The sequence below is a fragment of the Quercus robur genome, chromosome 10, assembly GCF_932294415.1.
Source record: "Quercus robur chromosome 10, dhQueRobu3.1, whole genome shotgun sequence".
Taxonomy (NCBI): Eukaryota; Viridiplantae; Streptophyta; class Magnoliopsida; order Fagales; family Fagaceae; genus Quercus; species Quercus robur.
Window position 1 is genome coordinate 40069816 of NC_065543.1, and position 22017 is coordinate 40091832.

General features: G+C 38.2%; 2 protein-coding genes across 4 annotated transcripts; one reads left to right on the plus strand and one right to left on the minus strand.

Moving 5' to 3' along the window:
- Positions 1-10005: 10005 nt before the first annotated feature.
- Positions 10006-12400, minus strand: LOC126702257 (two-component response regulator-like APRR1). 3 transcript variants are annotated; one of them, XR_007647694.1, is made up of 4 exons: positions 12020-12400; positions 11218-11376; positions 10850-11002; positions 10006-10304 (listed from the first exon to the last, which is right to left on the minus strand). XR_007647694.1 is itself a non-coding variant. In XM_050400929.1 (4 exons), exons 1-4 carry the CDS (start codon positions 12201-12203, stop codon positions 10242-10244), a joined length of 540 nt encoding a protein of 179 aa, XP_050256886.1. In that variant the 5' UTR covers positions 12204-12400; the 3' UTR covers positions 10006-10241. The 3 variants fall into 3 exon arrangements, 2 of the variants coding, with proteins under 2 accessions (XP_050256886.1, XP_050256887.1); XM_050400929.1 differs by having other exon boundaries at positions 10850-10983; XM_050400930.1 differs by lacking the exon at positions 10850-11002.
- A 2411-nt stretch (positions 12401-14811) lies between these two features.
- Positions 14812-16094, plus strand: LOC126704145 (uncharacterized). Its single transcript, XM_050403172.1, has 3 exons — positions 14812-14990; positions 15065-15468; positions 15549-16094. Exons 2-3 carry the CDS (start codon positions 15067-15069, stop codon positions 16092-16094), a joined length of 948 nt encoding a protein of 315 aa, XP_050259129.1. The 5' UTR covers positions 14812-14990; positions 15065-15066.
- Positions 16095-22017: the final 5923 nt, after the last annotated feature.

A 22017-nucleotide genomic window follows, 5' to 3' on the forward strand; every position in this document is an offset into this window, starting at 1 on the left:
CAATCGTTTTCAGTTTTTTTGAAAATACTTGTGGATAAAAAAATGTGTGAAAAAATGTGTAATGTTATTTAAAAACTGAAAACATATATTTAAACACATGTACCAAATAGACCAATACTTTCCCAACTAAAAAGTAAAAACCTGTATGAGAGGGGATTATTGGAAAAGTTATTAATTCTCATATATTTCTTAATGTAAACATGTACACAGTTTTTTTTTTTTTTGAGAAGAACATGTACACAGTTTTAAATTTATATACCGTGTGTAAAAATTATAGATATTATGCGTACAGAGTGTACAACCGTTTTCAGTTTTTTTGAAAATACTTGTGGATAAAAAAATGTGTGAAAATATGTGTAATGTTGTTTAAAAACTGAAAACATATATTTAAACACATGTACCAAATAAACCCATACTTTCCCAACTAAAAAGTAAAAACCTGTACGAGAGGGGATTATTGGAAAAGTTATTAATTCTCATATATTTCTTAATGTAAAACATGTACACAGTTTTTTTTTTTTGAGAAGAACATGTACGCAGTTTTAAATTTATATACCGTGTGTAAAAATTATAGATATTATGCGTACAGAGTGTACAACCACGAACCATTATAACCATAACCATGAAGGGAGCAATGTAGTTCCTATCTCTATCAAAAACCCAGTCAAACTCGACCTGCTCTTCAGAATGATTCCTAATCACATATCTAATATCTTCTACTGTTTGCCTTAATTCCTAGCTGGCCAGCTTACATTTTTGGTAGGATCCACTGGTTCTTCCATCACTTCTTCTACATCCCCTTCAATTATAACATGTGAGAATCTTTTTTTCAAGGCCATCTTCCATGCCATATAGGCTTAGAGCAAGGCTTCTTCAAGCAAAGTGCAGCCGAAGAAGATGAGTTATTCTTCACCCAAAAAGGCTGTAAAATTGTAGGGACAAAAAGTACAAATGATATAAAGTAAAGGGCCAACTTTTGTCACACAAAAGCTGGTTTCCATTCCCCCATTAATATTATTATTATTATTATTATTATTATTATTATTACTATTATTTCTGTTAGACGAGTATCATATTGTCAAAGAAAAAATAATAATATTTCTATTATTTCTCTTTCTTTAAAATGGGTCAAATTTGTGCATTGCAAGGAGTTTGCTTTCTTAATGTTAACAATGAAATAGCTTTTGTTTAATGGCATTTTTTTCAATGAATATGTTTCATGAAATGATTAAGTGTTCTACTACAATAAGTATTTGAAATGAGTAAAAAAAATTACCTTTTTTTTTGGCGTAAAAAAGGATTTTTACATAAAAATACTAAGAATACATCACAAATAATCGAGTTCTACTCCTACCACTATCAGGGTACAGTCGGAAATTCATAGCATTTACCAATGTTGTTCTATCATAGTACATTCCAAAAGCATCTAAAGCTGACAAAACAATACATTATTGGGGAAGTCTGCTTGTTTGTTGATGAGTCCCTCCCGCTAAGACGTTATCATAACAATTCGCTAAGTTTTGTTCTTTTTAAAATTATGATCGATTTAATTAATGTTTTGAGTCATGAATGTGTAATATTAATTTTGAATTCCTTTTTCTTTTTGTCAATTTCAAGTTTCATAATGAATAGCAAATGTGGATTTCTTGAGTTTTTCTTGCTATTATCATGAATACTTTTGTTATTAAAGGAGTGATGGTGGTAGATTGTTAATATTGGCCATTGTAACTTACTAGACCAGTTCTAAAATCAAGCGAAGCAGATGCCATATGGCCTATATCCTTTCCTACTCCATAATTTAGCTAGCCTTCAAGCCTAAAGTAAGAGATGTACTGTAGATCAGTTGTAGACTAGGATTTAATTATAGTAATTCATTTTTATATTTCTTGTAATTGTTTTCTAGATAAATTACACCAATCTTTTTTGAGAAACAAATTACACCAATCTCGGTGTTCATAAAAAATTAAAAAAAAAAAAAAAATTTACACCAAACTCTATTGATTGGTTCACAAAATGACACCTCCTCCCAAATATTTCTAGAAATGTCACCTTCAGAGTCTCAATACCCTTGAGTTGAGGTTTTATAAAGGCAACAAATATTTCATCCCCTCATAAATCATTACTCTCCTAACTTAACGGAATATTCCATTAGATGAGAGTGTTGATGTGAAAGTTAAGATTGGCTATGTTGAGAATATAATAATATCTTGGGAAGACTCCAAGTGAATAGTTAACCTAATATAGGGACATTACTTAACTCAAAAGCTAAAGTCTACGAGTTTTAGTTAAACTCTGTTTTTTTAACCACTCACTTTTCTCATTATAATTCAACATAGTACTTCACTCTCACTTGTATACCCAATAGGTTGTAGAGGGTGTAGGGGTGATCGGGAAATGAGAGGCTGAGATTGGGCTATAGGGGATAGTGGCGTAGCTATTAAAGGACCAAGCCCCCCCCCCCCCCACACAAAATTCGAATTTTTTTTTTTTGGAAATATCTTAAATAATTTGAAAATTTTTTAAATAATCTTATCATTTTAGCCCTCCATACCTAATAATAAACATTGTCTACCCTTCAAAAAAGATTTTTGATCACCCTAAGTTTTTTTTTATGCCCAATAAAATCAAATTTTGGTCCATAATTTGGTCCACTTAACAATATATTAGGGCCTTTCAAACAAAAAGAAAAAGCCCCCAAAAATTTGCACATTACTATTATACAAATAAAAATTTATATATGGCCTCCTTAAAGATAAATTCCTGACTCCACCACTGATAGGAGATGTAGTGGATGACCAATTTACCATAGCAAAAAGGGAGAAGATGGAAAGGTTTGGTGACAAGGAAGATACTGAAAACTGCACGGAAAAAAAAATGAAAGATAGTTTGGTGGTGATAGGTTGGAGCCTAGGCCATGTGGAGATCTTTAACTAGTAAGGTAAGGAAAAAGAATGTGATCCAAGCCAAAGCAACATTACGTCCATATATTTGGCTAAGAAAGGAAAGTAAATGTGCTCGAATTCTAGAAAACCAGAGCCAGAAGATCTAAAGCTATGAGCAAGAAAAGATTTGGACAACCAAAGTGGATACAGTTTGGCCAAAGGTGCAGTGCTAGCCGATTATGCAACGCAACCAGCAGAGATGATTAGTGGTGACCAAACATAATGTTTCAACTTTCAATTGCACATGTACTATTCGTGTCTTTGTGTCTCTTATCTCTTTAGTAATGGAAGGATGTAAAACGTGGTTGTAAACGACCCTCTATGATTTATATTGATGAAAGACCTTATCTTTTAAAGGATTCTAACTACAAAAAAGAAAAAAAAAAATATATATATATATATATATATATTTACATACACATGATATGTAAAATTGTTCTTAAAAAAACCACATTTTAATTGTCCTTTTTTTCTTAAATATAATACCTAATAATTTATACTTGTCTTAATTGTGTTAATAGTTTGGTTGAGCCCAGATTGCGAGTCAATCTGTCATCTAGGCCGAACATAATCAACTTTGAAATTTAGCACTTATGGGCCATTTGGATTGAGATGGGGGGAGGGGGGTAGAGGAGTAGAGTAAAATTGGTTGAAAATTAGGTTAATTTTGGACAAACTCTACTCTACTCTCCCTCTTTCCCCCTTAATCCAAATGGATCATTAATATCGATTGATATATATCGGATTATCAACCAACAACCATTTTTTGAATTGTGATTGAACCGGTCGATTTTAAGAGGGAGGAGTGGCAAGTGATGACCAAAGAGTGGCAAGTGCATAGAGTGGCAAACGAGTGACAAATAGACGAGGCTCCAAATGATGATCATGAGCTATCAGTGATCCATTGTTGTTGATCTTTTGAACAATTTTTAAGAGGGAGAAAGAGAGAAAAGTTGACAACAATTTTTTAGAGTGAATTTCATTTTAAACACCATACTTTAGGGGTGGTTTTAAATTAAACCATATTGTTTCAAAAGTTTCAAATTAAATGCTACAGTTTTAAGGTTATTACAAATTATAATCAATAATTTTGTTAGTTTAAATTACATTGTAGAATTTAATCGTATCAATTTAACTATCTCAATGAACCACAGAAATCAAACCCCAAATCAATCCTAAAAAGTCCAAGGTTTTATGTTAATATGATTTAAAAGCTCAAAGCTTAATTAGAAAGAGAAATTCTACGTTCACAACATTTTCACAACAAATTATAGGTGATTAGTTATTATTGGTTATAATTTGAATCTATCAACATTTTCACAATTTTTCTTGAAATTAGTGAAACTATAAATTTTAATTTGTTGTTGTTTTAAATTTCAGTGTTTAATTTAAAACTTTTTAAAATATAGGGTTTTATTTGAAATCATCCCTACCAATTTAGGTTCTGTTTGGTAAAAGTATTTAAATATAGTTTTTTGTTTTGCAATCCATAAAAGGGTGGGTCCCACATTTGAATTTATTGTTTGGCTAATGTTCTCTAAATACAATATTTAGAAAACTGTATCCTATTTTCCTTATTGAGTACATGATTTTGAAAACGGTTGAAAGGATATTTTTAAGATGCAAAAAATGTTTTTAATAATATAGTTGTAAATAAATTAAAAACAGTAGACCCTATTGATTTGTCTAAATTCTTTTATCTCTTAAATTAAGGAGCTTATCATTATCACAAAAAAATTTAAAAACTTCAAATTTGAAACTTATCATTATTAAAAAGAAAGAAGATACATAAGCTCTAATCTCTTATCATTATCCACACAAAAAAGTAATTTTACACATTACTTTTTGTAATTTTTTTTTTAAAAAAAATCTCAAAAATAGAAATGGTCTCCCAAACTTTTTTTCTTTTAGTATTTTGAAAATTATTCTTAAAAGTGGGAGCCAAACATATATAGTATGTGTTTGGATACCGCTTATTTTGCTGAAAACTGAAAATAAAAAAAATATATATTTTGGTTACTATTCATTGGCTTGATTGCACTGTTCATGTCCCTTGAATGGTGCAACAAGCGCTGGACTTAAAAAAAAAAAAAAAAAAAAAAAAAAAAAAAAAAAAAACGCAACTACTCTAAACGTAGACGCAAACGCTCACTACCCAAACAAAGCTATAATGTAAAAATTATTATCTGAAAACTAGTTTTAATTTCAAATTTTTTTTTAAAAAAAATCATAATGTTTTGAAAACAAAAACAAAAATCCTTTTACCAATCAGGCTCTTATAGAATTTAAAGTGTAGTTTACATTTTCTTTGAGAGTGTTTAATTTAAAACTTTTTAAAATATAAGGTTTTATTTGAAACTATCCCTACTAATTTATAGAATTTAAAGTGTAGTTTACCATTTTCTTTGAGAGGTGGTAAGGATAAGAAAAAAGGGGAAGGAGAATCCCTTATGTTAATAATATTGTGCCACATTATTGAAATAAGAGGAAAAAAAATATGGATTCTCAAAATATAATTATATACATTAGTTAGGTTGAGTCTAGTTAGTTCAATTGGTTAAATTTCTGATAGTTAAATAAAATATACATATACATACATACATATATATATATATATATATATATTCTTCTTTATAAGTTATTTTTCATAACTTATAAAGTTTTAGTTTTAGGTATGTTTCGTTTAAACCTTAAACTTTCAAAATATTTCATTTAAACCTCAAAATTTCTAAAACAATTCATTAAACTTCTGGCATATTTTCTCCATTAACACCATTAAACACTAGTTCAAATGAAATTTCTCATCATTAAAAAAAAAAAAAAAAAAGTGTGAAGGAAACTTATCCAAAATCCTAAGGTTTTAATAAAACAATATGAAACTATAAAGTTTAAATGAAACATTTTTAACAGTTTTGAAGCACTAATGAAACATTTTGAAAATTTAAGGTTTACATGAAACGTAACCAAATCTCTAAGATTTAAAAAGACATTTACCCCAAAAAAAAAAAAAAAATCCTACTCCTTTGTGTGGATAAATAGGGAGCTGGCCCACCATCAATATAAATGGGCATGTAGCGTGGGTTTTGTTGGGTGCTTGTTGCCATGTTACTATCATCCAAGCGACAAGCGTCTGTGAAGCTTTGGACAGGGATGCTTGTATCTTTGGAGTCTTTTTTTTTTTAATTTATTTTTTAAGAGGAATCTACAACATTTTTGCAATAAATTTTAAGTGACAGGTTATTATTAATTGTTACTGGTGGAAAAAAAAAAATCCAGTTGTGAGTTCAAATTAAAACCAATAATAACTTAGCACCTATGATTTGTTGTGAAAATATTATATATGTACCACTTTATTTTATTTTTATTTTTGTTATTATAAGACCTTTTTTTTTTTTTCCAAACCAAAAAGGTAGACATCACATCATGTTTAATTCCTGTATAGCACTCTTGCAGTTCTCTGCTATTAAGCAACTCACCCACTTTTAAAAATGAATAAGGTCTGTTTGGTATGCAAGTTTAAATATATATTTTCAGTTTTTAAACAACATTACATATATTTTTATATACTTTTTGACACACATATCACAGCCCTATTTTCCTTTGAGATTTTGGAGAGTAGGTTGACAGGTTTATTGGACCCTACTTTGCAATAGTAATGCATCTATAAAATCTCCATTTTTATTTTTTGAACTGAATGGAAATTATTTCATTGTCGAGATATAATTTTAATAAATCTGTAGGTGTATATAAGTCATGTAGTGTAATGGGAAGTTTGGAGGGAGAGGAGAATAGAAGGTAAAAAAGTTGGGGTGATATTAGTCTGGTCGGTTTTTAAGAATATCGTATAACCGAATTGATCTAGTCAGTTTGTTAAAACTTGGACCAAAACTGACCGAATAGGTTTCCAGCCTAGATTAAATTAGTCCGGTCAATTTCAATTTAGTCACTGGTTTGGGCTTACACTATTAGGCTTCTAGTTTTGGGCTTTTGCCCAAAAAATTTAGGATTAAAAAAAACAAAACAAAAATATTGACAAATTTTAACCAAATTCGGGCTTTAACATCAAGATAAAAAATTCTAAATATAAGTTCAGTTTTGGGTTTTTTTCTCAAGCAAAAAAATTAACCAATTTGAAACAAATGGTTAGATTTTGCATTTTGGGCTTTAAAATATAAGTCCAAATAACCCAATACAAATATGCTTTAGTGCTATATCCACTATGCAGTTTGCATTACATAACATGAAAATTCATTTATTAGATAAAATGCCCTTTCCTGTTGCTAATATTTACATAATCACCAACTGGAAAACCCATCTACTACTACCATAAAGTCCTATCATAATCATTACAAAAGTCCTGTCATAATCATATATTAGTCCACATCTATGAATACATCAAAATTCATTCCTCTAATAATCAGTCCAATTTAATGCATAATACCGTAAAGTTCCAAATAAAATAACATGCATAATACCATAAAGTCCAACTAACGAAAAACACATAAAGAAAACGCGTAGTTGTGATTTTGGACCAAATAAATACTTAAATAGTACCATAAAGTCTACAAAACATGACCAACAAATATCTAAGCCAATTAGAAAGCGACACAAATTAATTATCATCTTCAAAGAACGTGCACAACTCTGTAGGATCAATGTAAACAACTTTTTAAAGAACGTGTATGGTTCTAGAGATTCGATATACACAATTTTTTCAAAGAATGTATAGAATTTTATATATTAGATGTATACATTTTTTTTTTAGAACTTATACAATTTTGTATATTTAACCTACACAATTTTACAAATAATGTACTAATTTTTTTATTTTTGAACATTTTTTTAAATAATGTACACGATTTTTCTAAAAAAGTACACTGTATATTAAATATAAACAATTTTTTAAAAAATGTACATAATTTTGTACCTTCAACAAACACACTTTTTAAAAGAATATACAAAAATTTTCAAGGACCATACAATTCTATATATTCAGCATACACAATTTTTCAAAGAATGTACAAAAATTTTGTATATTCAACATACACAATTTTTTAAAGAATGTACACAATTATGTATATTTAATGTATACAATTCTTCAAAAAAAATATATAGTTCTGTATATTCAACATACACATTTTTTCACAGAATGTACTCAATTTTGTACATTTAATATATACTTTTTTCAAAAAATGTACACAATTTTTTATATTCAACATTGACAAATTTTTTTTTTTGGTTGAAAATTTTCAAAGAATGTAATTTTATTTTATTTTTAAATGTACCCTATTTTCTATATTCAATGTCCACAAATTTGTATATTCGACTTACAACATTTTTCAAATAATGTACATAATTTTGTCTATTCAAGGTACACATATTTTCAAATAGTGTACACAAATGTGTATATTTAATGTACATAATTTTTCAAAAAATGTACACAATTTATTAAGAAATGTACTCAATTTTTAAAGAATATACATAATTTTGTACATTTAACGTATACAATTCTTCAAAGAATGAAAAAAATTATCTATATTCGATGTCACAATTTTTTAAAGAATGTACACAATTTTGTACATTCAACGTACACATTTTTTCAAAGAATGTACATGATTCTGTATATTCAACATACATAGTTTTTTTTTTATTTGTGGACATTTTTCAAAGAATATACACAATTTTGTTCATTCAACATACACAATTTTTAAAAGAATGCGCACTATTTTCTATATTCAATGTACACAAATTTCAAGAATGTACACATTTAAAAAAAAAAAAAAACGTAAAAAATTTGTATATTCAATATATGGAAATTTCAAAAAATGTAAACAATTCTTAATATTTAATGTACACAATTTTTTAAAGAGTGTACACAATTTTGTAGATTGAAGGAACAAATTTTTCAAAGAATGTATACAACTTTGTACATTCAAGTTTCACTTTTTAAAGAATGTACATAATTCTGTATACTCAATGTACACAATTTTCAAAAAATGTATACAATTTTGTATATTCAACATACACAAATTTTCAAAGAATGTACACAGTGTTGTATATTGAAGGTACACAATTTTTTTTATTTAATTTATACAACTTTTCATAGAAAATACACAATTCTATATATTCAATATACACAATTTTTTTTAAAATGTACATAATTCTATGTATTCAATGTAGACAATTTTTCAAATAATGTACACAATTTTTCAACGAATATACACTATTTTCTATATTCAATGGACACATTTTTCAAAGATTGTATACAATTTTGTGTATTTAATATACAAAATTTTTCAAAGAATGTATACAATTCTATAATTTCATCGTATACATTTAAAAAAAAAAATTAAACTTTGTCTCTCTATTATCATTATTTTTTACTTCCAAAGAAAGATCACTCACATATACACATTTTTTTTGCCAAATAGCATAATTTTAGGAAAAATTTAGGAAAAACACATCTGGCCAAACTTATTTAATCATGTAGCACTTTTTTGGAACTCAAGTTTGTCAAATTCGAGTTCCAAGTGAAACTGGAGTTCCAAATGATTGGATTGCCACATGAGCCCGTAATGCTTAGAACTCGAGTTTCACTTGGAACTAAAGTTTGACAAACTCAAAGTCCTAAAAAGTGTAATATAACTAAATAAGTTTGGCCGGATGCATTTCTCCTAAATTTTTTCTAAAATTGTGTTATTTGGCAAAATTAGCCCACACATATATGATATATTAAAACCTACTCTTGTACATGCCAATATATACGTTTGCACCAATCGCAGTTAGCTTTACTGTGGGAAAGTTTGAACTCTATATCTAAACTCAAGTAAATGCTATGTCTCAATTACTTTTTTGAATTTGTAGGTTCTAGCTAATTGGTAAAGTCTCTAATGGTTGAATAAAAGACTTGGGGTTCATTCTCCGCCTGCACCAAAAAACAATTGGTGTCTTGATCTGATGATAAAAAGCTATTATCAGGAACAAACGCCATAGGTTGAAACTCTCTCTCAAAAAAAAAAAAAAAAAACTTTTTTGAATTTTTATAAGCTACATGGAGGAAGACTAGCTGTCAAAAGGAATTTCACGAATTAAGTCAAATGATAATGCTTAAAACATCCAAAGGGAAATGTAAGCTTTAAAAGGAGGTGCTATAATATTAGACTACAACCAGAGACTACAAACTTATACCCTTCCAATTGAACCCAAGATTTTCATGAATGGGTGTACATGCACAATTTTCTGAAGCATTTAATTTATAGGATGCCCTCAGAGTATGCTAAACTTCTCAGCACAAAACACTCAGCTACCCTTGCTGATTATCTGGCTTGACTCTGCATTTGTAATTCCCAGTAACTTTTTCATCTGTAATTTAAGAAACAAAAAATTGATATTCATGTTAGCTTTACTAGATCTAAATGCCATCAGAGGAACACTATACTTTGGACGTTCTTCTGTGGCACTCCAGGCTGCTATGAGTAGAAACAACAAAAATTATCTAAGGTTTCTTGGAGGGCACCTTAGTAAAAGAGTTGAACATAAAAATGTGCCATTTTGGAACCAATTGATCAAACTAAAATTAGTTCAACACAAATTTGTAAAAAATCTAAGAGTAAGGTATGTCTTTGACAGAGGAAATCCTAACAGGAGATTAATAAGCTAAAATTGCTGTCTTCTGCACTGATCTTAGAAAAGTAACCATATATTCTTAGGATATAATATGTGACATACATGTACAGAGCTAAAATTGCTGTCTTCTGCACTGATCTTAGAAAAGTAACTATATATTCTTAGGATATAATATGTGACATACATGCACAGATGTACTGCACATGTATTTATCTTCTGTTCGGATCTTACCTAGAAAAAGGTAAAAAAAATCACTAACTGTGCATCAAAGTGATACCAACCATATTCCGGCTCCTCCCCTTGTGCTTCCATAGATTTGATAGCTCGTCGGTGCATAAAGGCTTCATCAAATAGTCAGCCACCCCAAGATTTAAGTACTTGTAAATAAGAGAGATATGGTCTTGTCTAGACAATACTGAACAAAACAAGAACCCCTGGATATTAATTAAGTAGGATGATGAGTAAAGTCAAACTAAATTTGGGACTAAGGCTTGTTCTTTGTTGTTGTAATTGTAAAGCGCTTAAATTTGTCTCTTTTATAAGATTTCATTTTAATGAATTTTATTTTCCAGTCACTTGTATATTCTAAGAAACAAAAATAAAAAATAAAGAAAATGCTAACTGCAGATCAAACAACATGAAAGCTTACTGATGATCACTGGAATGTGTTGGAATTCTTCACTGATATACTTCAACATTTTCATGCCTTTGTCTATGTGAGGGTCAACTGAAACGAGTAAGATGTCAATATGGGGCCCCTCAGCATCCAATGTATCAACCACTTCTACAAATGAGCTCACTGAGATTACTGTGAAGCAATAAATTATGTTGTTATTAGTGATTTTTTTTTTTTTTTTTTTGATAGATGTTATTAGTGATTAAATGTTGCCTTTGTAGGTAAATAAGTTTTAGAAATATCAGGGAGTTTAAGCAGCACAACTTGAAACACAGATTACACTCATGTCAGATAAAGGACTCTCAGACTATTGTGAGATGCAAAGATATCAATAAACGCATAGGAAGATGCACAAGCATTGCGTGAGCCCAGTAAACTCTTTCTTATAAAAACGTAGACAGAATAATTCATATGGAATGACTCTGGCTAAATGAAGCAGAGGAAACTCCGAAAAAAAATATGAGGAAGCCATCCTCTTTAGCCTAGAAACCTGGACTTAATTTGCTACGGCCTTCTTGAAATGACCAGGATGAAAAACCAACAAAGGAAATCTGTCACAACTATAGAAATGTCTCATATATTATCAATCAAGAAGTGTAAAAAGTTTTTGACCACAGACCTCATGTGCAAGCAATTGTCAATTGTAATAGCTAAGCTGGATATTTACACGGACTTAGAGATAAAAGAAGAATAAACTTGCAAAACCTTGCCATAAGAAATAGAGAACACTATAAATAATGATAAAGTAAAATTAAATACATAGAGAGCAACAAACCCTGATAACTGCATTTGGTTAGAAGGGTGGAGATCTCATCACAACTCTCAGGATCACTGTCACACAGCAAAATTTTCAGTTTACTTTGATTATTAAAAGCATCACTAGTCATAGCACTGTTGTTGCAACCTCTACCAGCATGTCCACCATTGTTATTGATCATAATCTTTTTGCCCTTGTCCATTGCAATCTAAAGAAACACAGGCTCAGAGAAGTTTTCCTGCAAAAGTAGCTCTATATTTTATAAGCATAATCGCATACTATCCAACAAAAAGTTTGGTTAGAACAAGCAGTTAGGTCTACTTTGGCCTGACAGGTTCTCTAGGAACTCTAATCCTTTCTAGTGTGTCTCTTTATAGTATTTTCAGAAACCATAAATCAATAAACTCTTTCTTATGTCATTGAACCATCCATTATTTGATTTCAGAACCAAAACATCAAAATGAAAAAATAATAATAATAATAAAAATAAAAATTTATCAAATGCTTAAAAGTCAGCCTTTTTTAAAATTAGGAGTAAAACTATCTATCAACCACCTCTATCATACCCTGCAGAAAAGTGAGCCTTCTGTACGAGGTACGGCCTTTATCACATGTTTAGAAGACTATTTTTAGGACCCTCTTTAAATGCCACACCGTGGGCGTAGTTGCACCACTCCTTACTTGCCTAAAGAGGCATGTTTAGAGCTTCTTGTCTGATGGATTACAGCCCTTTCCCTTAACAACCTTCATATTTTAATAATTTTATTAACACCTCTAAACACATTCACAGATACTGATGATACCGAAAACAATACCACCAATGAGTCACACGTTCCTCGTACGATCACTAATGGCACCTGCACAACGAAAAAGAATAACCTAGCGGGGAGTACCGGTGTGGTACCGGCCAAGTACCCTCCGAAGGTCAAATTAGAATTATTCTCACTGCTCTAGAGTGCTAGAGAGGGTAAATTACGCGTACCTTGGTTTGTGAGGGTGCTTGGGTTTTTATAGTAGAGAGGGTTGACCCTCTTTTCCTTGGAGTAGAAGTCTTTTCCTTGTAGGAGTCTCCTTGGGCGTATTTTACGGGATTCTTTCCATATAGGAGTCTTTAGGTTTCATGAAACGTGGGGAGCAAGTTATTTACTTATACGTGCAAAATGGAAACTTCATAAACTGACACCGTCAGTTTGTGTTATCCCGTCAGTCTATGCTTACTCCGTAAGCTTCAGGAAGTTCGGCCCTATGTGGAGTTCTTTTGCCTTACATCACCGTCAGCCTAGAAGGTATGCTGACGGCAAGACCATCTCGTCATCCTTGTTAAGTCGGCATCTTCACCCTTACCAGGTCTGCACCGTCGCCTTTGTTAGGTACGTGCCGTCACCCTTGTCAGGCACGTGCCGTCACCCTTGCCAGTGTTTTTATCCTCATCATTTGCCCCCTACTCCATATCTCCGTCACCCTCTGCACTGACGGGTTATGGAGTTTGTTTTCAAAAGAGGCAGAAACATCGCGTAGATCTGAGCATTTAATGCCCTGGACAGGTGGCTCGTTCCCATTGGCCTCACTCCTGACGAGATGTCGCTTCGTCTTCCGCGCCATTTTTTCCATATATATAAACAGCGTTTTCAGTCATTTTTCACTATTTCAACCCTGCTGAATTTGTGGAGAGACAGACCGTCGCTCACCTTTCGTCAGCTTCACCACCGTCACTTTACCGTTGCTGTCTCTAGAGCCGTCCAGAAGGCTTCCATACCGGTGAGTTTTCATCCTCTCTCCTTACTTCTTTTTCTTTTTATTTTTTGGCTCATAAGTGAGGCCGTCAGCCTAGGTACTTAGTTTGAACCCGTCACTTGTAGGTAGTCAGATGTCGAGTGACGCGTCTTGTGACGAGTCGTCAGTCCGCGAGGGAGCGGGCTACGACGAGGCCTTTGGTTCTGGAAATGAGTCAGAGTTCTCCCTCCCGTCAGAGAGAGAGTCGTCAGCCCAATCTCCTGACAGTGAAGAGAGTTTTGCTGAGGGAGATGGGGATGAGGGAAGAGGGGATGAAAATGATGGGGTTGGAATGGATGTTGACGGGGATGGCAGTGACGGGGCTGAGAGATCCAGTGAAGGGAGTTCGGAGGGTTCCGGAGATAACCGTCCCTTCATTCTTCCTGAGGATTGGGCCGTCAACAAATTTTTGCCCGGGATGAGTGGTAAGGTCTTTAGGGAGTTACGGGTTCGCTATCAGATCCCAGACCACATTCCCATCCGTCTCCCTAGAGAGGGTGAGAGGTGTTACTCCGGGCGGACAGCTGACGTCGGTATGTATGACGCTATGTTTGCTGCGGGCCTGAGGTTGCCGTTGACGGCTCTGCACCGTCAGCTAGCTGATTTCCTAGGAATATCCGTCACCCAGATTGCCCCAAACGCCTGGAGGACCTTTATAGGAGCTGAAATCCTGTGGGGCAGCTTTAGTGGAGGGCACCGTCAGCTTACACTTGGAGAATTTTTTTTATTGTTATAGGCCTCATCACATTGCCTCGTCTAAGGGGACTTATCATTTTAATGCCCGAGAGAAAGGGCTACGGTTAGTGTCAGATATGCCTGACTCAAATAGGAACTGGAAGAGTAGGTATTTTTTCGTTGAAGGGACGGACTGGGTGTGCCGTCAGGAGGAGTGGGCGACGATGCCCAGTGGTTACTTTGACAATACCTGGGCCTTTGTCAAGGATTCAGGTTAATCCCGTCACCCATGAGGCTCGTGCGTTTTTTTGAAGTGACGGTGCTAACACTTGTTATTATTATTATTTTTTTTTTCTTTTTCCAGCTTATACCCGTCCGCATATAACTGACGAGCAGGAGGAGTTCATCCATCGGATTCTAGAAATTCCTTTGGAGGACCGTAAGTGCAGGGATTTGATTACCCTTGACACCCTCCATCTATACTGTGGGGGCCCAAATCCGTCAGCGGAAGCTCGCAGGTTGGAGGAGTTTGCGCGACGTCGTAAGTAGACTTTTATTTTTCCGTCAGTTTCATTATTTCCGTCACTTTTCCTAAGTGTTTTCTTTGTGTTGTAGAGATGGATTCTGCGAAGCAAAGGATACGGGCTGCCGCAGCTCGTCAGAAGGAGGAGAGGAAGGCCAAGGAAGCAGGGGGGGAAGCCTCGTCAACCCCTACGGCCGTCGCCAAAGTGGCGAAGAGGAAACCTGACGGGAGTGACGGCCGTCCCTCAAAAAAGCCTGCCGTCACTCCGTCAGTCGAACCATTGAAGGAAAAGTCCCCTCCGACGTCTGGCCATGGTGCGGGAAAGGGGGTGATGACTTCCGCTGGTCCCGTCACTGAGGGTCCGTGCCGTCTCCTAACCCACAAAGAATATGCCGTCGGGGAGGTTGAGTCCCTGATAAAACCAACGGACATGGAGCCCTGTGATCAAGTAGGGACGGAGGATTTAGGGGCGTCGGCCCTCTTTGATCTCTCCAGGGTAAGTTTCTCACATTTTTGGGTTGAACATGCCGTATCTTGTTTTGGCGTACTTTTTATCTGACGGATATGCTCTTTCAGGCCTTGGTTCGTGTCAAAGCCCTCCGTGACCGTTGCGTGGCGAAGGAGGGGGTCGTCAGTCGAGTTCGCAGCCATAACAAGAACTTGCTGAATCAGCAGGCTCAGTATAAGGAAGCCGTCCGTATCCTGAACCAGGAGCTGCAGGATGTTAATACTAAACTGACGGCGTCCAGTGGCGAGAACGTCAAGCTCCAAGGAGAGGTGACGGCTCTGGAGGAGAGGCTACAGACGGCGGGGGCTGACGCGATCAGGGACTTCAAAACGTCGCAGTCTTTCATCGACTCATGTGGTCAGTATTATGGCACTGGGTTTGATGATTGCCTTCGTCAGGTTGCGTCGGCTTTCCCGGATCTGGACTTGTCTGGGATTACAATGGACGATGGAGACGACGTCTCTCTTCAGCCCGAACCCACACCGGAGCATGATGGCAGCGTCGTCCTGGCTCAGCCTGCCGCTAATCCTACAGCTTCCGATTCTCCTGCTGTTATAGTGGACGTTGAAGACTGTCTTGCTGACGGCAATCCTGCTGACGTTCCTGCTGCCTAATTATGGCTTTGTAGTTTGCTTCTTTTTTCTTTTTTCATCTCTTCTGGAAAACAGTTGTAATTTTTAGACAGTTTTAGTTTTAAACAGTTGTAATTTTAAACAATTGTAGTTTTAAACAATTGTAATGTTTAAGTGCCCTTGACGTTTATGCATAGTTGCACGTATTTCATTTCCGTCGCTTTTATCTCTATCTCAGACGAATGTTGGAAATTCCCGTCTGTTTTTAATACGTCGGCTTTTTAAACTGTTTGAATATCCCGTCAGCTTTACGACCGTCGGTTTACAAGTGTTGTCTTTTGACATCTTTGTTGGTCCGTCAGTTTTGAGGATCTTGCCTCTAAGATGGTTATTCCACCTTATTGGACCGTCAGCCCTTAGGCTGTTAGTCTTTTTGGGCCGTCACCTTCTTGGCCTTGGCCCTGATGTCATTTGACATCCTTTTGGTCCGTCAGTTTTTTTTTTTTTTTTTTTTTAGCCTCTTTGGGCCGTCACCTTCTTGGCCTTGGCCTTGATGTCATTTGACATCGTTTTAGCCCGTCAGCTTTTTAGGTGTTGATGTCTTTTGACATCTTTGTCGATCCGTCGGCTTTTTAGCCTTTTCGGACCACTGTTTTCTTGGCTTTTTTAGCCTTGATGCCTTGACATCTTTCATTAGTCCGTCAACTATTAAGGCCTGGGCCCTGTGATGGTTACTCCATCTTATTGGACCGTCAGCTTTTTCTTTAGTCCGTGTGTTATGGACTTAGCCGTTTTTTGGGCTGCAAACTTAGTGGACCGTCGGAAGGAAAATACACTTCAGCAATTTCTGAATAAAACTCCTCTTATTGCCATGCATTTAAATAAAAGTAATTAAAACCAAATCCTGCCCCTTGGGCTAAAAAAGTTGTTGCGAAAAAACTAAAATAAACGATAAATCTGAGGAGTTAAACTATAATTTGCTGAAAAAATATAAAAGGAGTTGGTCTTCATGCTGCTGCTCCTATTGGTAGTACTTCCGTAGGTGCTCGGTGTTCCATGGATGTGGTAGTTACTGTCCCTCCAATGTTTCAAGGTGGTAAGTACCTTTTCTCTGCCACGACAAAACTCGGTAAGGACCTTCCCAATTGGGGCCGAGTTTCCCTTGGGTAGGGTCCCTAGCGGCGCCCATGACTTTTCTAAGAACAAGGTCTCCGACTTGGAAGTCTCTGTGTCGGACCCGAGAGTTGTAGCATTTGGCCATGCGATCCTGGTACCTAGCGAGCCTCTGTTCTGCTGCTGCCCTGATCTCGTCCACTAGGTCAAGCTGCAGTCGTATAGCCTCATCGTTTCTGCCCTCATCGTGGTTGTGTACCCTGTAGCTTGCGAGTCCAACTTCGGCCGGGATGACTGCTTCGCTTCCGTACGTCAGGCGAAACGGTGTCTCTCCTGTGGGTGTTCTTGCCGTCGTCCTGTATGCCCATAGTACACTTGGCAATTCTTCGGGCCATATACCCTTTGCCCCCTCGAGCCGAGTCTTGATGATCTTGAGCAAGGATCGGTTTGTGACTTCGACTTGTCCATTAGCTTGAGGGTGGGCGGGGGAGGAGTAGTGGTTTTTTATTCCCAACTGTGAGCAAAAATCCCGGAAATGGTCGTTGTCGAACTGTCTCCCGTTATCCGAGACAAAGACTCTAGGAATGCCAAACCTGCATACGATGCATCTCCAGACGAAGCTCCGAACGTTTTTCTCCGTAATCGTGGCTAAAGCTTCAGCTTCCACCCATTTCGTGAAATAGTCGATGCCTACTACCAGGAATTTCAGCTGCCGTATAGCTGTAGGGAATGGTCCCATAATGTCTAATCCCCATTGTGCGAACGGCCATGGGGCTGTCATTGGGGTCAGCTCTTCGGTCGGTTGTCTGATGATATTGCTGAACCGTTGGCATTTGTCGCAGGTCCTGACATAGGCTTCGGCGTCCTTCTGCATGGTGGGCCAATAATACCCTGCTCGTACAAGCTTGTGTACCAATGATCTGGACCCTGAGTGGTTTCCGCAGATTCCTTCATGTACCTCTCTCATGATGTAGTCTGCTTCTTCCGCACCCAAGCACCTCAGATACGGTCGGGAGAAACCTCTCTTGTATAGGACGTCTTTTATCAGGACGAACCTTGCTGCCTGGACTTTAAGTTTCCTTGCGGCGTCCTTCTCGTCTGGTAAGACCCCGTCTTTTAAGTACGAAACTAACGGTGCTGCCCAGCTGCTGTCGGAACATATTTCCTGCATGTTGCTGAGATCTATTAGCGGGGAAAGCTGTACAAAAGAGAGTACATTACCAGGGATGACCATTTGTTCAGCTGAAGCGGCCTTCGCGAGACGGTCGGCTCTCTGGTTCTCTTCTCTGGGAATCTGGACGACTTTGGCTTCTAGGTCTCCCACCCTTGTCTTTACTTCGCCAAGGTACCTTTTCATCTTTTCGCCCTTGCAATCGTAGTCTCCGTTTATTTGGTTAGTGATGACCTGTGAGTCGCAGTAGATGACTACCCTGGCGGCTCCTGCTGCTTTGGCAAGGTCAAGTCCTGCTATCAGAGCCTCATACTCTGATTCATTGTTGGTGGCAGGGAAGTCGAAACGGACCATACATTCGATGGTGTCTCCCTCGGGCGATAGTAGCACGATGCCGGCCCCTGCGGCTTGTCTGTTGGACGATCCGTCCGTATATATGCTCCATTGAGGGGACTCTGCTGCCCCCTCATCTTCCCCATGGGTGAACTCAGCTATAAAGTCGGCGACGATCTGTCCCTTGATGGCAGTCCGCGGGCGATATTGAATGTCAAATTCGCTTAGTTCTATGGCCCAGAGTGCTAATCGTCCCGCCGTCTCGGGGCTGCTCATCGCCCGTCGTAAGGGCTTGTCCGTTAGGACGTTTATAGTATGAGCTTGGAAGTATGGCTTGAGCTTACGGGCTGCCGTGATCAATGCGAAGGCAAGTTTCTCCATGGGCGGGTATCTCTCTTCGGCACCGTGAAGCGCTCGGCTTGCGTAGTACACGGGTTTCTGCACCTTCTCTTCCTCTCTGACCAAGGCCGCGCTAACGGCTGCGGGGGAGACGGCTAGATAGAGGAAAAGTTCCTCTCCTGGCTGCGACGGGCTTAGCAGTGGTGGGGAGGAGAGGTAAGCCTTCAATCTTTCGAACGCTTGTTGGCACTCGTCGGTCCACTCGAAGGATTTCTTCAATGTTCGGAAGAAGGGCAAGCACTTGTCCGTCGCCCTTGACACGAACCTATTCAGTGCCGCTATTTTTCCATTGAGGCTTTGCACCTCCTTCACATTTCTTGGTGGTGCCATATCCATAATGGCCCGGATCTTGTCCGGGTTTGCCTCGATCCCTCTTTGAGACACCATGAACCCCAAGAATTTTCCTGCCGTCACTCCAAAGGCACATTTCCCCGGATTGAGTTTCATGTTGTAAGAGCGAAGGGTGTCGAATGTTTCTTTGAGATCTCCTAGATGATCTTCCTCCCTTCGGCTTTTGACTAGCATGTCGTCTACGTAGACCTGGACATTCCTCCCAATTTGTTGCGCGAACATTTTGTTCATGAGCCTTTGGTATGTTGCGCCCGCGTTCTTCAGGCCGAAGGGCATGACCTTGTAGCAGAATAGGCCTTGGCTGGTCACGAACGACGTTTTCTCCTGGTCGGCTTCGTGCATCCGGATTTGGTTGTATCCTGAGAAAGCGTCCATGAAGCTCAGCAACTGATGTCGGGCCGTAGAGTCTACTAGGACATCAACCCTGGGAAGGGGGTAGCTGTCCTTGGGGCAGGCCTTGTTAAGGTCGGTGAAGTCCACACACATTCGCCATTTTCCGCTCGCTTTCTTCACCATCACTACATTTGCTAACCAGTCGGGATAGTACACTTCCCTGATGAAGTTTGCTTCCCGTAGCTTTCTGACTTCCTCTGCTATGGCTCGGTCCCGCTCCGGGGCAAACACCCTCTTCTTTTGTCTGACGGGTGAAAAGGCGGGCGACACATTCAGCTTATGCACCATGATTGAAGGATCTATTCCTGGCATATCTTCATGACCCCATGCGAATACGTCTTGATTTTGCCTAAGGAATGTTATGAGCTCTTGACGGGTCGTGGGGTTAGCGAGTGTTCCAATTTTGGTCGTTCGGCCAGGATCGGAACTGTCAAGGGGTATTTCTTCTAGCTTCTCAACCGGCTCCGTTACCGTCCGGTGCTCTTCTATACTTAAAGTCTGAACCTGATCCTCCATTTCCACCATGGCTATGTAACATTCGCGCGCGGCCATCTGACTCCCGCGCAACTCCCCTACTCCGTAGTCAGTTGGGAACTTAATCATCAGGTGGTAGGTGGAGGTTACTGCCTTCCATGAGTTGAGCGTGGGTCGCCCGAGGATAGCGTTGTAGGCTGATGAGCAATCAACAACCAAGAATGTCACGTCCCTGGCTATCTGTTGGGGGTAATCACCCACAATTACGGATAAGGTGACCGCGCCCAGTGGGAATACTCGGCTCCCGCCGAAGCCGACAAGTGGGGCATTTGTTGGGATCAGTCGCCCCCTGTCGATCCTCATCTGCTGGAACGCGGTGTAGTATAAGATATCTGCTGAACTACCGTTGTCGACGAGCACCCGGTGCATATTGTAATCTCCTACACGCAAGCTGACGACGAGTGCGTCGTCATGTGGATGGTGAAGGCGTCGTGCGTCTTCTTCTGAGAATCCGATTACGGGACCTTCTCTTCTTGTTATCTTCGGCACGGCTCCCGTCAGTTGAACACTCTGTATCATCCGAAGATAGGTCTTACGGGCCTTCTTGGATGACCCGGCGGCGGTCATCCCTCCTATGATCATCCTTATGTCCCCAATTGGGGGCCTTGGTCGCTCATTGTCCCGTCGGGGGTGCTGGTCTTGTGCGGGGGGATCCGCTCTCTCCTTGCTAACGAATCTCTGCAGCTTTCCTTGTCTAATAAGGGCTTCAATCTGCTGCTTGAGGTCATAGCAATCAGCTGTGTCGTGGCCGTGGTCGCGGTGGAATCGGCAGTACTTATCTCGGGAACGTTTGTTGGGGTCACTCTTCAGCTTTCCTGGGAACGTCAGCGATTCCTCGTCCTTGATCTGCATAAGGACTTGATCTATCGGGGCTGTTAGCGGAGTGAAGCTCGTGAACCTTCCCCCCAGGGGCTTAGGGCGTCTTTCGTCCCTTCGGTCCGCGGTTTTTATCTTCTTTCGGCTTTGGTCCTGTCGACTGTCTTCCTGCCGTTCTCTTTTTCTAGGCCTCTCTTCCCGAGCCAAGAGTGCATCTTCAGCGTTCATATACTTTGTGGCACGATAAAGCACTTCTGACATGGTTTTTGGGTCGTTTTTGTATATGGAAAACAAAAACTTGCCCTTCTTCAAACCATTTGTGAATGCCGCGACAAGTATCTTGTCGTCAGCTTCGTCGATCGAGAGCGCCTCTTTATTGAAGCGGGAGATGTAGGCTCTTAGAGTTTCGTCTTCTCGCTGCTTCATACTCATCAAGCAAGCCGTAGACTTCTTGTACCGATGGCCTCCAATAAAGTGTGCGGTAAACTGAGCGCTGAGTTCTTTGAAGGTGCTGATGGAGTTTGGGGCCAGTCGACTGAACCAAATTCTCGCTGCGCCCTTTAGCGTTGTAGGGAAGGCCCTACACATGATGGCGTCCGCTACTCCTTGAAGGTGCATTAGTGTTTTGAAGGTCTCCAGGTGGTCCAGTGGGTCCTTGACCCCGTCATAACTGTCTATCTGCGGCATGCGGAACTTACTTGGCAACGGGTAGGAGTTGACGGTAGTGGTGAACGGTGAGTCCGTTCGGTTGACGAGGTCGTCAAGGTCGCTCGATACCCGTCCCTTGAGAGCATTCATCATAACCTCCATTTGTTCCTTCATGGCTTGCATCTCCGCGAGAACGAGGGGCGGAGT